Here is a 15,836-nt window from a genome sequence, read left to right as displayed (position 1 = left end):
CCCTGGCGTCTCCTCAGCCTCCCTGCCCGCCTCACAGGGTTTCTGTCCGGGCCATCTGCAGGCCTGACGGCACCGTACAAAGGCATGAGACACAATGGCCATGGAAGGCAGGGAGCCCAGGAGCACAGGACAGGCAGCAGGGCCACAGCACAGGCCCCGCGTCGCTGCTTTTCATCCTTCACACTGAGGCGGGTTGTGACTCTGGCATTGAAGGAAGTCATGGACTTCGGTGGTGACGTGCTGAGAAGAACTCCCAGATCTGTGGAGCCATGTTTACACTGTGGTTAAATAATGGATCTTGTAACCTTTGAGAAAGAGCCAGAGTATCCGGCAGGAGGGAAGGAAGGAAAAAGGGAGGGAAAGTAAGGAGGGAAGAAGGGAGGCAGGGAGGGAGGAAAGACTGGAAGAAAGAAGGGAAGGAGGGAGGGGGAGGGGGAAGGAGAGAGAGAGAGAGAGAGAGAGAGAGAGAGAGACAGAGATGGAGGGGGAAGGGGAAAAGAAGGAGAGGGAGAGGATCTTGGATCCACCTGCCCTGTCACTGGGAGGTTTCCTTAGAGAGGAAGGGAAAGTTCTGGAAACCAGGGGCTCCATAGGCAATTCAGTTCTTGGTGGGAAATCGGTTGAGGAGTCCTTAAGTAGTCAAGGGGGTGCCACCAGGCAGCCTTTGGGGTCTGCCTTTTGAGACCTTTGGTTGCTGTTTACTGAAGATTTTGTGTCTTCACTGTTTTGGGGATTTCAATCTTTTTTCTTTTTCTTTTCTTTTTCTTTTTTTTCTTTTTTTTTTTTTTTAGTTTATTTGGAGAGAGAGAGGGGGAGAGAGAGAGAATCCCAAGCAGGCTCTGCATGATCAATGCAGAGCCCAACATGGGCCTCAGACTCACAAACCATGAGCTCATGACTCGAGCTGGGATCAAGAGTTGGACACTTAGTGACTGTGCCACCCAGGCCTTCAGTCTTAAACCGGAGAACATGGACACACAGCCTGTCTGTGGGGAGAACAGTAAAGTCACTGCAGCTGTGGGCATCAGCAGCCAGCCTGGTATGCTGTGGGGACTTCCAAAATCTTTTACACATGGTTGGTAGTGAGGACTCATGGAAAGTTCTGGAAACTCTTGGTAAGCAGCCTTAATGCCCACCAGCACTTTGCACCCGCAGTCCCCAGGGGGGGAAGTCCAGTGTTGCTAGGTCTTGAGTCTCCTGTGAGCTGTAGATGGGTGGAAAGGAGAGACTCTGGAGTGATTCAGTCTTGTGCTCCCCGGTGGGGTTAGGGGTAGAATCATCCTATATTTTGGGAGTGAAAGCCGCTTCTGCTTCTAATGTAACTTCAGAGCCACCTCTCAAATACCCGAGGTTAATAAAATATTTATCATCAGCAGATGGTGGCCAGGGGCAAAACAGCTGCTCTCACTTTCTTTAGAACCTTTTAGAAACATTATAGGGGGGAGGGAGAGAAAATGAAGTTCCTGACTCAACCTGCCCTCCCTCCCTGCCTTCTGTCCTCCCTGGGCTACCTGGGCTCAGACCTCAGGGCCTTTGCACTGAATTCTCTTTACACAGTAAAATTCCCTTCACAGTCTCTGGCACACAAGGTTCCCAAGCTCTCTAGTTGTTTGCTTTAGACATTTCTTTCTTCTGGTATCTCCACTCCAAGGGTTTAAAATTTTAAAATAAAGTGGATTAATGCCGTGGGTAAGTAGCGGTACAGGATAAAAGGAGCAGGGACTAGCATGCCAGAGCACAGAATCCGGGATCCAGTGAGCCGGTTGGGGTGGGGTTTGACAGAACCTTCTGCATGAACACACACCCTCCTTCACCTTCATCTTGACCAGTGTTTGGTTGACCAGATGCACAGGTCAGATTCCACACTCAGGAGGACGGCGGGAGCCACAAGAAAACACCACAGGTCAGAGTTATTGCTCACCCAGAGGCAGAAGCTCTCGATTCTCTTTCCTGTTGTATGTCCCCCCAGGTGTCAGTGACCAGGAAGTCTGACACTCATAGGATGCCAGGGCAATGCTGCTCACAATTAGGGAAGGGCGAGGCATGGAGAGAACTCTGGAGGCAGCCCCTGTCTGGAGACATGAGCCCTTCTAAACGGGCCTGGTGGTGGCTGTCCTGTAGAGCGTCCTTTAGGTGTGCAGATTAAGCAGGAGAGGCTGTGTTTTGCATTGGCCGGAGCCACGCATGTTCATGTGTGAGTGTGTGTGTGTTGGGTGAAAGAGAAGAGAGAGAGACAAAGAGGGAGGGAGAGAGAGACTGGTTGTTAGAGGCAGGGGGCTTGCCAGGGAGGCACCTGTCATAAGCTCAAAACATGCAAAGAAATTGTGGATTGCTAGAAAAGTGGCTAGAGTATTCATGGTCAAATGTCGGTTACCGATTATGCAGGTGGATTCTGGCTAATTTCTAAACCTGCTTTTGGGAAGCTTTAAAAAGGTGACGACAATGAATTATGTCTGAGATTTCCTTTAATAGGTCACTTTGCTGCTTTCGACAAGTACTTTTATTTGTTTATTTTTTATTTACTTTTTTGACAAGTACTTTTGAAGCACCTTCTTTGCGCCCCACCCTGCCAGGTCATGTGGAATGTCAGAAGGTCCAGGGTACAATCTGCCCTAGAGGAACTCACCAGCTCGTTGAAGAGTCAAGACTTACACAAATGAAACAGATTCGGGGACAAATAAAAGAGTGGCTTCAGGAAAGTACTAGGGTTTCGTGGCCCGAGAGGGACGTGTACCATGGCATCAGCAGCCATGGCTGCAGCTTCTGTGTGCCCCTGGGGTCTGGATGCCAGGAGGGGACGCCCCGGGGGAACTTGCCGGTTTGTGCAGGGAGGGCTTCACACGGGTAGCTGTTATCTGAGCCGCTCCATTCGTGAGTGTATCCCCGTCACGGCATTTGGAGGTCACGTCTGTGACATGTACTGCTTGGAGCCACCCCACTGGGGACCTCATGCCGGGAGGACGCTGTCAGCTGGCCGCCTAAGCAACGAAAGTCAAGCAACTCCGAAGGCTGGTCCCTGTCTGCAAAGCAGGATAGTGTTACTTACTCTTCTGACCTCAGATGGTTGTGTAACAGGAAGGATGGGACGTGGAAGCCCTTGTGCAAAGCGCTGTGTGGTGCAGAGATGGTGTGTCAGTGGCTGTAAAATCTGTCAGGCGGAAAGCAAGTGACGATGGTACCCTTCGCGTCACGGGCACCTCTCCGGTGTCTGCCTGCCCTTTGGTATTCCTCTTGGCCCAACTTTCTGTCTTCCTCGGCTCTCACCTGCTCTTTCCAATCACCCCACTATCCCTGCTTTTTAAGTCTAGCTATCCCCGTGAGACCTTTCCTTACTCCCCAGGCTGTCGAGGCGATAGAAACGCAGGTGCATTTCTCCCTAGTCTACATGTCCGGCCCTGCCCTTGTTCCCAAACCCAGATCCTGACCCCTCTCTGACTGCCCTGTGAGCTCAAGGTCAGCCTTGGCCTCCCTCCTCCGCGCCGTCCCAGTTAAAGGCATCCCTGGCCCACATCCGCTTTGACTCTCTCCTGGCACCTCCGGGCTGCGTGCCACAGGGCACTAGCACTGCCATTGCCTGCCTCACTGCACTGCGGCGCGGCCTCTCATGACCGTCCCCGCCCCATTTCCCCAGCCACACCGTCGTACGTGCTCACCCCAACCAGTATTTCACATGATGGGGACACATGTTTTTATTAGCAGAACTCCACCTCCCCAAAGAAACCTTCCTTGTAACCCCAGCAAATGAGATTTAAATTGAGCGGCCTTTCTTGTTGTGGCTGGTTTGTGGGCTTCTTTCTTTCTCTGCCAGGGGAGCCCTGCCCATCCCCTGCTGCACTCCACCCCCACAGCCGCTCCCGGGCCCTGACATAGGACCTCAAAGTTCAGGCCCTGAACACCACACCTACTGTCTCCTAAGCCTCCTAAGCCTTGTCCTTGTTCCTTCTTCTCCAGAGTTATTTCTGAAACCCAGACCCGACAAGGCTCAAAATCCCCTTCACTTTTTCACAGTTCAGAGACTAAAGCCCAAGCCCCAGCACTGTCATCAGTCTGACCCCAAATGACCTTTTCTTCTTCCCACCCCGCCGTTTCCCTGTGTGCGTGCCCCGCCTGGTGGAACCACTCAGGGACGCTGGAAATTCCCCAGCCCTGTGGGCCCCTCAAGCCTCTGTGTGCTGCTCCTGCTGTTCCCTCTGCAAGAATTCCTTTCCCTGGGCTTCTCTTCCTGCCGACAGGCTGTGCCTTCATCAGGTCTGGGTTAGATGTCACCTTCATGAAATCTTTCTTGAACTCCTATCTACACACAGGTTGTCACTCCCTCTCTGCTCCTACGACATTCTGTTTATACTTAACTTTTTAAAATTTCACTTTCTCATTACATTATAGTTACGCTAAGGGTAGGGGCAATGTCCTCTTTGGTTTCAAGTCCCCCCGAAACACCCAGCCTAGCGCCCAGTATGCAGCAGGCATCCATTCCGTGTTCATTGAATAAACAACTGAAGGAAGGAAGGAAGGAAGGAAGGAAGGAAGGAAGGAAGGAGAGAGGGAGGGAGGGAGGGAAGGAAGGAAGGAAGGAAGGAAGGAAGGAAGGAAGGAAGGAAGGAATCAATCTGACACGCTCGTCAAAGCCTGGGTGGCCAGGGCACCGAGGCCTCATTTGTGTCCTCTTTCGTTGGCTCACCACTCTTAAGAAGAAGGGCTTTCTGCGTTTCAGCCTTTGCATGTCGGGCAGCCTATGTGGAGGCAGGGAGGCTCTGATAACAGTGTGGCTGTGCTGTGTCTGCTTCCCCACAGGTGGCCCCTTTCTGGAATGCTCTGACCTCTTCGTCCAGTCCCAGCCCTTACACTCCACCATGCAGCTTGAGGGATTTGAGGATCCGGTGTCTCAGCCCTCTGTCTGATGTAGATAGCTGGCCTCCTGATGGCCTTGGTGCAAAAACCCCATCCCCACCTTTCCTCCAGTTTCTACAAGTGGGTCCTGGCCAGCTCTCCTAAGTCTGAGTCTCTGATTGGTAGCCTGACCCCCACACCCCTGCTGCTGCTGAACCCCATTTTGCTGACTAGTACTTCGCTTCCTATTACAAGATTTCCCCAGTGCTAGCTTTTGTTTAAATCTCAATATTGACCTCCAGCCCGTCTGTCAGCTACTCCTATCCCTCCTTCCCAGGGGTTGTCTGCTTATCTGGGAGTCTTCTTCTGGTCCTCCTTTGTCATTGTCTCACGTCACATCTGCAGGTGTGTTGGCCACCCCACGATCACGGGACATTCTAGAGCTCTGCTCCAGAAAATGACAGCCCTCACCATCCAGATGAACAAGCCGGAGAGCTCCTACCTTGTCCACGTTCCTGAATAGTGTGCTTTTCTCTACACCACTGTTCTAATCCTCATACCTGTCGTGTCTCATCCGAGTTACCTCTCTTGCATGTTAATGAATTTCCCAGATCCACTCTTGGCCTTCTAAAGCATTCTCCACACTTTAACCAGAAAGGGCTTTGAAGATGTAATTCTATGCATGTCATATCACATCCTGTTTGAAGCCCTTTTACATCTTACCTTGCTTTTAGGAATAAAGACCACGTTTCTAGTCAATGTTGGAAAACACTATGGCCAAATCACTTTGTCACCAATGTTCTCTTTCTTCCAATTCCTACACCCTGCTCCCTCCCATCCCAGGGCCTTTGAATGTGTTGTTTCATTTGCCTAGAACATAGTTCTTTCGACTTAAAGCTCAAGCACCCCTTCTTTATGATGTGTACCTGATGCTTTCTCCCACTGGCTCTCAAGGCTCCCTGAACTCCCCCTTTATAGCACTTACCCCATTTTTCATTATATAGTCACCTGATCATTTATGTATTCCCCTCCCTAGGCTGTAAGTGAGGTCCAAGGACCGGGATCATGTCTGTTTCACTCAGTTTTACTGAGCCCTGTGATTAACATGAAGTCAGTGCTTCATACATATAATTAGATGAAGGAAGTAGCCTCGGCATGACCCGCCCTGTGCGTCCCACAGAAGCTAACCAGGGCCATGTACAAGCATGTCCTGAGTATGACACTTTGCGGCTCACCTCCTCCATAAGCCCAAGCACGGATACCACCTTGTGAAGGGTAAATCATTAAGCAAACATACAAGAAGGGGGCTACTGAAATTCTTACTCAACATCCACATTGTTTACTGGAAGTATTTGGATACACGTATTTTTATCACTTCATTTTCTGGTAAGGAGTTTGGTGGCTATTCTGTGCCATTGTGCTCTAAATTCATGGTGCTTCCTTGAATTCAGAGCCGGTGAAAGGTTCACCTCTTCTTGTGAATTGTTTTCTTCTTTTAATCTCACGAGAATATTATTCTCCCATCGGATTTTCCTTCTTGTTTTTGTTGCTGGGATATGTAGTGCTAAATTTCATGTTTAACATAGTGAAATTACCTCTGCCCAGGTGTCTGGTCTGTTCTCTGCCTTTTTCAAAGTTACTTATTTATTTTTATTTGTTTATTTATTGCATGTGTGGGGGAGGGGCAGAGAGAGAGAGAGAGAGAGAGAGAGAGAAAGAGAGAGAGAGAAAGAATCCCAAGCAGTCTCCGTGCTGACAGTGAGGAGCCCAACTTGGGGCTCAAACTCATGAACCGTGAGATCATGACCTGAGCTGAAGTCAAAGAGTCTGACGCTTAACCGGCTGAGCCACCCAGGCTTTGTTCTCTGCCAGTTTTTTAAAGTGATTTTTAAAATTGTTCTATTGTGCTATGCTTAATTATTGGAGACAATAATTCATACCTTGTCATTAGAAATGTATGTATTTATATATTATGTTTTATATTATAGGGTATATAGTGTACCTTTTATTGTTATCATATGTTACATACATGGGATGCATATATTATATATATTACATACATTATGAAATGCTTATACCTTTTTTTTTTTAAACACCACAGTGATAGCAATCCATATTCTTCATTTGGAGCAACGCTGGTGAGAGATGATGAAAAGAATTTGTGGAGCATGCCTCACGATGCGTCCCACACAGAGGCAGACGACGACCGAATCCTGTACAATTTGATAGTCGTTCGAAATCAGCAGGCCAAGGATTCAGAGGTAAGCAAGCCCCTTTTGAGATCTTGCTGTGTGCCGATGACAATGGCCAATAACACATAGCGGTGAGTGAGAAGGCCAGCTGGGAATAAAGAAAAGAAGGAAAGGGGAGATGTTTGGAATGAGGGCAGGTATTTTAGCAGCCTGTGGTTGCTAATTATAGCTGGTCCTGGTAGACCGGCTCGATAAACAATAAGACTGACTTCCAGTTACTACCTCAATTATGCAAGGGTTACAGAAACAGCAAAGCAGTGTTGCCGAAGGTGGTGAAGACAGTTGATCATCTTGCATGGCTTAACCGGTGCTTCTGTAATTTTTCCGGTTGTGTAGCAAGCCACAGTTAGAAGATTCAGACTGACGTTGAAGGATATTTTGTGTTATCACTAATTGTGAATCAGCGGAGCCTGAATTCGTTTTATTTCTTTTTCCTGTTTATCGCTTGTTAAATTGTGCCTCTTGATTAAATGGCAGCGTATCATAACTTTTGTGATGAGGCATGAAATCCATCTTTTTTTTTTTTTTGGTAGTAGCAATTTTTAAAATTATTACTTTTTCAGAGCAGTTTTAGGGTTTTATTTTTTTATTATTTTTTTTTTTAATTTTTTTTTCAACATTTATTTATTTTTGGGACAGAGAGAGACAGAGCATGAACGGGGGAGGGGCAGAGAGAGAGGGAGACACAGAATCGGAAACAGGCTCCAGGCTCCGAGCCATCAGCCCAGAGCCTGACGCGGGGCTCGAACTCACGGACCGCGAGATCGTGACCTGGCTGAAGTCGGACGCATAACCGACTGCGCCACCCAGGCGCCCCCAGTTTTAGGGTTTTAGAGAAATAGAGCAGAAAAGTTCAGCCACTCCTTCCAGGGGCCACAGTTTCCCTCATTATTAACGTCTTGCACTACGGCAGTGACTTACATTTGTTACAGCCAGGATTGATACATTATTACTAGCTAAAGTCCACAGTATATCAGGGTAGCATATGTTCTAAGGGTTTTGATAAATGGATAATGGCAGGTGCTGGAAACACTTCTAATGAACTCTTACCCCCAAGTTACTGGTACAGGAACACTAGAATATTGAAAAGGAGAGAACTGTAATAAGTTAAGAGGGGGGTCATGTTTTATTTTCTTACTATAGTACTATATGTGAATACAATATAATATAGTATTGTGGGTGTAATTTTCCACATAATACTACCTAGGTTTTCTCTAAATTCTGCGTTCATCAGTTAGTTCTGAGTAGATATCTGTATTAACTATAGACCTGCATGTTTTACTTTGTATCTTATAGGAACTAAGAGTAGGGACATTGCAAACCCCAGGCGCTGGCTCTGAAATCAAGTACCAGAGAGGGTGTATGTGTGTTGTTGGGGGCAGGTGGCGGGGGATGGGGGGGCGTAGTCATCTGTTCCTTATCTAGGTTTCTTTATTTTTGCTAGTTGATTGCTAACTATCCCCCCCCCACCCCCAAACCTGCATTAGCAGGAAGTGATAACTTTTAGAAGTTCCATATGTCCTTTTATTCTGGTGCGGCTTGGATACTTTTGGGGGTTAGAAGTGAGTGTGGAGGGGGGCATCGCAGGGTGGGGGCAGGGCTGAAAGTTGCCTCTGGTTTTTGACGCTTGGGGGGAGGGCGGGCTTGGAAAGTCCGCAGGGGCTGTTGATGAGAGTCCTTTTTTGGGTATGGAGTGCCGAGAGGACAGCCTCTGCTGGACATTTGTCACAGGGTTTAACTCAGGGGCCTAGCATCCTGTGAGTGGCTGTGTTCCTGGCTGTCCCCGGCATCCCCTGTCCCTGGCACAATTCGCTTCTCTCCTAGTAACACCGAAAGCACATCCTAAAGCCACTGGGGCCGAGCACTGCTGCCTGGCCGCCCTCCTGAAGCATACGGACAGGAATGCGTCACCTTGCTTTCCCTTGGTGAGAAGAGCCAACCCCTTACTCCGCTGAACTGGGCTGACCAGCTAGGGTTTCTTTCTGCTGGTGAGAGTAGACTCCATGCCCCCACCATGCCCAACGCGGGTAACAGCAACAGGGCCGTTAATACACGGCACACCCCTCTCTCCAAGGCCCCAAGTAAGTGTGGAAGGGGCCGGAAGGGGTGTTTGGAGCTGAGCCCGGCAGCTCTCCCTGGAGGAGCTCCTGCCTCTCTGCTCCCGTTTGTCCTTCCTGTTGGAAAACCAGTGCGGAAGACAATGCAAGCTGTGAAATACTGTGGAAAAGCACAGCTTCCCAAGTGGCCTGTTGAGTCATCTCTGTTCTGCTCTTGGGCCTGGGTGGAGGGCCACGCGGGAGGCCTTTTCTTCCCCTCGCCTGAGAACTGGAGTCAGGCTCAGCTTTGCAGGTACTCTGTAACTGAGACGGCAGTCAAGTAAATAATACACAGATTGATGATAACCACACGTGAAGTGATTTGAAATATCTCTGCTCACGGTGCTTCCTTTGTTTACCTGTAAAATATATATATGTACACAAGGTATATATATATTATATATATATATAATATATATGAAGCATACGCATATCTGTGCTCATGGTACTTCCTTTTTTAAGTGTGAAATATATATACATACACACACAGAGTATATATATTATTTATAAAGTATATGCATATCTGTGCTCATGGTACTTTCTTTTTTAAGTGTAAAATATGTATATATACACACACAAGGCGTATATATTATATATATATAATAAATATATAAAAAATAATAAACACATATCTCTGCTCATGGTCTTTCCTTTTTCTAAGTATAAAATATATATGTATATATACACAAGGTATATATTATATATATATTATATTATATATATTGCATATATTTTGTATGTAATCCTATTATATGTGTAGGTATTATTATATATTATATATGTCTATGTAATATGTACACATGGTTAAAAAAGGTTTCTCATATTTTCTTCCAGAAATTTGAAATGTATAGAAAAGCATATATTAATATACGTATTCTTTTCCCCCACATTACCTACTGTTCCTCACCTTGCTTTTTTCTACTCAGTAATATGTTTTAGACATACATCCATTTCAGGATGCTCTAGATTTATGTCATTGCTTTGGGGGAGGGGTCCCTAGTATTCTCTTACCTGGGTTTGCCATCATTTATTCAAGCAGGCCCTACGAATGTTCATGTGGATTCAGGTGTATTGAGGCAGTGCTGCTGTGGATGTCCGTATAGACTCACGTGACCTTTGGTAGATTTTTTTGGGAGTAGAACTGCTGGGTCAAAGAGGATGCTGGAATGGCCACGGCGCCCCCACTTGGAGGAACGTAGGAGAAGGCAGTGGGGGCTGCAAAATTGAAGAGTATTGGAGGCTCACACGGTGTGTAAGGGGCACAGCTGCTGGGCTCCAGAGAGCTGGTGGCCTGGCTGAAAATGTGGATCTGGAAGTCCTAGAGCTTTTGATTCTTAAGGGAAGCTGAAAATCCAGATTTACATATAAAATGTCCAGATTTTTAGATTAAAAAAAGTGTCAGCTAACAAAATGTGTGTATGGGCTGCAAATGCTTAGGGAACATTTACAACAAGGGTGACTACTACGTATTATTATTGTTATGTTGTCTAGTATGAGTGAAAAATGAATCCACCATTGATTAAGTAGGAAGAAGTGGGAAGCCCATGGGCTTGTGTTTTAAGCAAGTTCCTTGTTTATTACTGTTGCTCATTTTCTTTTTCACAAAGGATAAAACTAGCACAATGTTAATAAAATGGGATTTTAGTTCTGAAAGAAAAACAAAACTTTTTTAAGTTTATTTATTTATTTTGAGAGAAAGAGAGAATGAGAGAGAGAATGTGCAAGCAGGGGAGGGGCAGAGAAGGAGGGAGGGAGAGAGAGAGAGAGAGAGAGAGAGAGAGAGAGAGAGAGAGAGAGAATCCCAAGCAGGCTCTGTGCTGCTAGTGCAGAGCCCAATGTGGGACTCAAACTCCTGAACTGTGAGATCATGACCTGAGCCTAAATCAAGAGTCAGATGCTTCTCCCACTGAGTCACCCAGGTGCCCCTAAAGGAAAACGAATTCTACCTACTAAGGTATAAGAAACCCTAGAGATGCCTGCATGGTACCATTCAGAAGCTCAAACAAGGTATTCAGGGAAACTGAACGTTATGGTTTCCCTTGAGTAGCAGTAGCATGCCGAGAATGTCCGTATTCGGAAGCCTCTGCAAAATGAAAAATAATTTCAAAACAGTGTGTATACTATCTCCATTCCCCTAGTTGAGGAAATGCTGCAGATAGTGAAGGCTAAATTTGCAGCCTTTTCCCAAAATGAAAAAAAAAAAAGTCAGGAAAGAAGTATATGCAGAGTAAATCATGAAGCAAAAGCGTGAACTTAGAGTGACTTGCACTGACAGAAAATGTAAAAGTAACATTTATTGCAATCGAATAGAATGCACTTTCATTTGCAAAAGCTTCAAAAGCTCATTGGAAACAGACTTTCGGTAGAAGAAATGATCCATCTACAGACCTCCAAGCAGTGGAAAACTTACTGCTCTTGACTTTGAATGATGCTGTAAAATACTTTCTGTTTGTGAGTAAGTAGTGCCACTAACTCAGTGTCATTAGCTCATTCTCATTAAACTAATCGTATTTCACATAGTGCACCCAGTTCTAGGGAGCTTAATGATGGCTTATGAAATTTCAGTGCCTCTTTTTTATTTATTTGTATAAATAATTTTAATCATTGTGGTCTTGTCCTTCAAGATATTAATAGTAATGAAAACAGTGCCAGGCACTGTTCAACCACTTTACATATACTAACCGTGCCCTCTGCACAACAACTCAGTGAGGCAGGTACCGTTGCTGTTTCTTTTGGAAGCCGCCTGCCCGGGGCCACACAGCCGAAAGTGTGAAGCTGAGATTTGAGTCTTGGCTTTGTGAATCCAGAGAGGTCCTTTGTAAAGAGCGCCACGATTGAAATCGCGAGAGAGGAATAGACACTGTCTGCAATTCGAGGTAGATGTCAATATGGGTGAGCCACGTCTGGCCCAAGTCTCTCTCTGTGACTTGTTGATGCCAGAGGAGTGAACGGCATTCTCAGATCAGTGGGACAAGAGCTATGTTGAGTCTGAGGATCCTGACTTACTCGGTTGTGACATAGCAGACCTTTCAGGGGAGCGGGGGAGGTGCTAATCCATGCTCATTCCATTCAAAGTCAAAGCCGGGATAAGGCTCCTATCCCGGGCTTCTGTTTTAATGGCTCCAAGACGGTTTCTCTTGTTCCCTTCCATCCCTTCTCCACTTTGTTTGGTGTTCTCTGACTTAGGTTATTTGGTGTCTCTTCTGACGGTTCAGTAGCAGTCAGCATTTTTATTCCGCTAAAAAAGACTTTTTTATACCAGTTTCTTTATGAAAATAAATGCTAAAAACCAGATCGTTCTTCCGAACACTTTTAAGCACTATTTGGTGCAACATTGGTAATGTGTATTTGGTGTAATCAGTGATAGAAATTCTATGCCTATTTAAAAAAAATTTTTTAACATTTATTCATTTTTGAGAGAGAGAGAGACAGAGAGAGAGAGAGAGAGAGAGAGAGAGAGTGCGGGGGAGGGGCAGGGAGCAATGGAGACAGCGAATCTGAAGCAGGCTCAGCACAGAGCCGGAAGCTGGGCTCGAACTCACAAGCCACGACATCATGATCTGAGCCAAACTCAGACGCTTAGCTGACTGAGCCACCCAGGTGCCACTCTATGCCTATTTTAAAGCCCTTAAGTCATCACGTGCTCAGAAATGTATGTTGTTCTCATGACCAATGCCTGCCTCCCTGTCACTGAGCAAGGCAGTATTTATACACCAGCAGCAGGATCCCTGTGAACACTAGATGCTTGTGTAGCTGGAGTGATCCCATAAAAGCCCCACTTTGCTGGACCCTGGGGAGCAGCTACACACGTGGTATGTTTTTTAAGACCACAGAAGCAAAAACGTAAAATGTTCCTGGTTTACAGTTTGTTTGCTCTTCCTGTGTGTCGGGATTCTGCTTTGAAGAGTGTTGGCAGGCTTTGTCAACAGGTCCTATAAAACGTTTAAATTAGCAACAGACCTTCCCAGGGGCTGTTGGCAGTGTCTGGATGATACACTTAGCCTGTCATATCCCTGGTACTGAAGGGAAAGAAAGACAGAGCCAGAGGTGAGTGGAGTATCTGGTCGGACGATGTGAGGCAATGAGACACGTGGGACAGGACCTGTGCTGGAAGTGGGTGAACGTTGGCTACTGTTGGAGAAAGGACTGCAAGCTTTATGACGAGCATGGAGAGCAGAATAGGGGAACATTGAGGCAATTCTCCAGATAACTCTGGGTTCTCCCAAAGGCCTTTTTCTTTGGGAACCCAGATCATCTGGATTGTTGAATGCAGCCATTCTTTCCCTTACTTTGCTAGTGCTGGTGAATATTTGGGTGAGCGGGGGAGAGAATAAAAATGCTTATGAGGATCTGAGAATCAAGTGGTCTTACCCTCTGGTTTCTAGGTGGCAGTATTATTATGCTGTGTGCTAAGCAGCATGCAGCATACTCTACAGGCGAATACTGAATTCTCACAGTGACCCCACGAAGGAGGCATTTTGACACATAACATTAGAGACTTTGAGTCATCTTTGCACGGTGCTGGAGGAAATGAGTGGCGAAATTGGGATCCCAGCTCAATCTGGATGACCCAGAAGCCAGTAGGGAAACAGTGCTCCCATCTCTCTAGTGAGCTTAGAAGATAGCCTCAGTGGAATCTTTTTGGTCAAAGAGGAACTTACCAAACGGATGCTGACTTCCTGCCTCAAGTAGATGCTCTGGTCTTTGTGTTTGTTGATATCACACACACTGTATCAGTGGAGTCACAGAGTGATTCCATAGTGTTTCATGTCAACCTGTATTGGCCACTGCGTGTAACATCCTCCAGATGCTGTTGTTTTGGGACTTTTTAACACCCAAGGAACCATTCCATGTTCAGAAGTCCACTGGACCACACCAGAAGGCATTCTGTTGGTCTGTGATGTTCCCTTCTATTCTTGTCCACCCACTTAAAAAAAAAAAAAAAAAAAAAAAAAAAAAAATATATATATATATATATATATATATATATATATATATATATATATATGTAAGGGCACCTGGGTGGCTCAGTCAGTTGAGTGTTCAACTCTTGATTTTGGCTCAGGTCATGATCTTGAGGTTCGTGGGATTGAGCCTGCGTCAGACTCCACACTCACAGTGCAGAGCCTGCTTGGGATTCTCTCTCTCCTCTGTCTCTGCCCCTCTCCCCTTGCACTCTCTCTCTCTCTGTCGAAGTACATAGACATAAAACATTAAATATATATATATTGTTAAATATATATATATATGCCCGTTTCTGGAGATTAGCATTAAGGTAATGTTTTTTATGAAGTAGGTAGCACATCAAAGGTCTATATAAGCCAGCAGAGTTGAAATAATAAATATTAGAAAGCTTGATGTAGACAGGGAAAATCATTAGATATTGATTAGGGTGTGAGCTGGTAGAAAGCACGGGCTTTGGAGGTAGATAGATTTGGGGGTGGGAGTTATGCCCATCCCATGTTTCAGCTAGAGACCCTGAATAGTGTCCACGGCCATACCACCCTGAACCTGCCCGATCTCGTCTGATCTTGGAAGCTAAGCAGGGTCGGGCCTGGTTAGTACTTGGATGGGAGACACTGAATGGTGATATAACATTAGAGTTGTCGTGCTGGTTGCAGCCCAGTTTGGGATGGTCGCAAGTCTCAAGTAAAGAAAAGGAGGTGCTAATATGAAGTATGCCAGGCCAAAGATACAAACTGGGGCTGCCCTAGACAAGCTGGGTCATAGGATCACCTTTCTTTTTTTCATTGTAAAATGTACATAACATAAAATAGAAAATGTACCATTTTAACCATTTTTAAGTGTCAGTTCAGTGGCCTGAGTACCTTCCCCTTGATGCATCTTCAGGACATTTTTATCTTCCCAAATGAAACCCTATACCCGTTAAACAAGAAGTCTCCATTACTCCTCCCCACTAGCTCCTGGTAACTACTATTCTCCTTTGTGTCTTTATTAATCTGACTAAGTAGCTCGTACTAGTGGAATTGTACAAGACTGGATGTTTGGTGACTGGCTCACTTCACTTAGCATAATGTCCTCAAGGTTCATTCACGTCGTAGCAGGTGTCAGCATTTCCTTCCTTTTTAAAGCTGAATAATATTCCACTATGTGTACAAACCACAGTTTGTTTACCCATTTATTCGTTGACGGGCACTTGACCTGCTTCCTGAGGAATACTGCCGCCAACACAGGTGTACAAATATTTATGTAAGTTCTTGCTTTTAATTCTTTTGGGTATTTGCCCCGAAGTACAATTGCTTTATCATATGGAATGTCTGTATTTAATATTTTAGGGGAACCACCATACTGTTTTCCACAGAGGCTGCACCATTTTAGATCCTCATTTAAATCATTGCCGAAGGGTTCCAATGTCTCCATATCCTTGCTAACAGTTGTTATTTCGGTCACCTTTCTTAACCTCCAGATTGATCAACAGAACAGCTGATGGCTCCAGATTGATCAGTTTCCCCATCCACATAGAATGGGTTCAGTTGTGGCCGGTCATTGCTGCTAAGTGTCCGCATTAGGGCCGTAAACTCAGAAGAGGTTGATGTCTGGTGGACCCTCCCTCTGAGCTGCTTGGTTGTGGAAAGGAAGTAGAGAGGACAGAAGACTGGGACAGGGTGGGGGAGCTTTCTTGTCGTGCCTAAATTCTGCT

General features: G+C 45.9%; 1 protein-coding gene across 2 annotated transcripts in view; it reads left to right on the top strand.

Annotated features, from left to right (window-relative positions):
• Positions 1-15,836, top strand: part of MREG (melanoregulin) — a 62,847-nt gene that overhangs the window by 14,235 nt on the left and 32,776 nt on the right. For both annotated transcript variants that reach the window (XM_086719574.1, XM_025912500.2), the window contains exon 2: positions 6,929-7,088. In XM_086719574.1, coding sequence (XP_086575700.1) covers positions 6,996-7,088 — 93 coding nt within the window. In that variant the 5' untranslated portion in view covers positions 6,929-6,995. The remainder of the gene's footprint in view (positions 1-6,928; positions 7,089-15,836) is intronic.

Source organism: Puma concolor, chromosome C1, assembly GCF_028749965.1.
Source record: "Puma concolor isolate L17-30 chromosome C1, mPumCon1.1.hap2, whole genome shotgun sequence".
Lineage (NCBI taxonomy): Eukaryota > Metazoa > Chordata > Mammalia > Carnivora > Felidae > Puma > Puma concolor.
This window is presented reverse-complemented; position numbering and strand designations above follow the sequence as displayed.